The sequence below is a fragment of the Nestor notabilis genome, unplaced genomic scaffold, assembly GCF_000696875.1.
Source record: "Nestor notabilis isolate BGI_N333 unplaced genomic scaffold, ASM69687v1 scaffold17664, whole genome shotgun sequence".
In the NCBI taxonomy this organism is placed as follows: domain Eukaryota; kingdom Metazoa; phylum Chordata; class Aves; order Psittaciformes; family Psittacidae; genus Nestor; species Nestor notabilis.
This window is the reverse complement of record NW_009925349.1, coordinates 24,806-25,333: the sequence shown is the minus strand read 5'-3', so window position 1 is coordinate 25,333 and position 528 is coordinate 24,806. Positions and strand designations below refer to the sequence as shown.

At 52.7% G+C, this 528-nt stretch overlaps 1 protein-coding gene across 1 annotated transcript in view; it reads left to right on the top strand.

Moving 5' to 3' along the window:
* Positions 1–138: 138 nt before the first annotated feature.
* BNIP1 (BCL2/adenovirus E1B 19kDa interacting protein 1) overlaps positions 139–528 on the top strand; it is a gene marked incomplete at its 5' end in the record, with an annotated part of 4,008 nt that continues 3,618 nt past the window's right edge. The window contains one exon of the mRNA XM_010013028.1: positions 139–230. Coding sequence (XP_010011330.1) covers positions 139–230 — 92 coding nt within the window. The remainder of the gene's footprint in view (positions 231–528) is intronic.

Here is a 528-nt window from a genome sequence, read left to right as displayed (position 1 = left end):
GGGCGGGTCCCGGCTGCGGGCTGCTGGTTTATGGTGTGGATCTGCTGTTAACTCGCTCCCTGGCCGGGGCTGGGCTCTGCGGGTTGCAGGTGGCAGCAGTTGTTGATCAGGCTTTCGTGTTTCTGCTTTGCGCTGAAGGAGCTCGAACAGATGGCGAAGGAGCAAGATAAAGAGTCGGAGAAACAAGCCTTGCTGCGGGAAGTGGAAAACCATAAGAAGCAAATGCTCAGGTGGGTCGGGTAGCTGGTGCTGTTCACAGGTCCCCTGAAAACAGAGATAATCTGGCTTCTGTACAGCCTCTTTCGGATCCTGTTTGCAAATGCAGTCGCTGACACGATGCTGTTTTGTCCAAGACCAAGAAAGGATGAGGGATGGAAAGAGTAGGATTCCCTTTTCCTTTCCTCTCTCCTGTCCTGACTCCCTAACCATGATCTGTCCCTTTGAGCAGGTGAGAATGTAAGTAGGTGGCCTGAGAGTCTGTCATCTGCCAGCTGGCATAGTTTTCTTCTGCCGTTGCTCCATAAACAA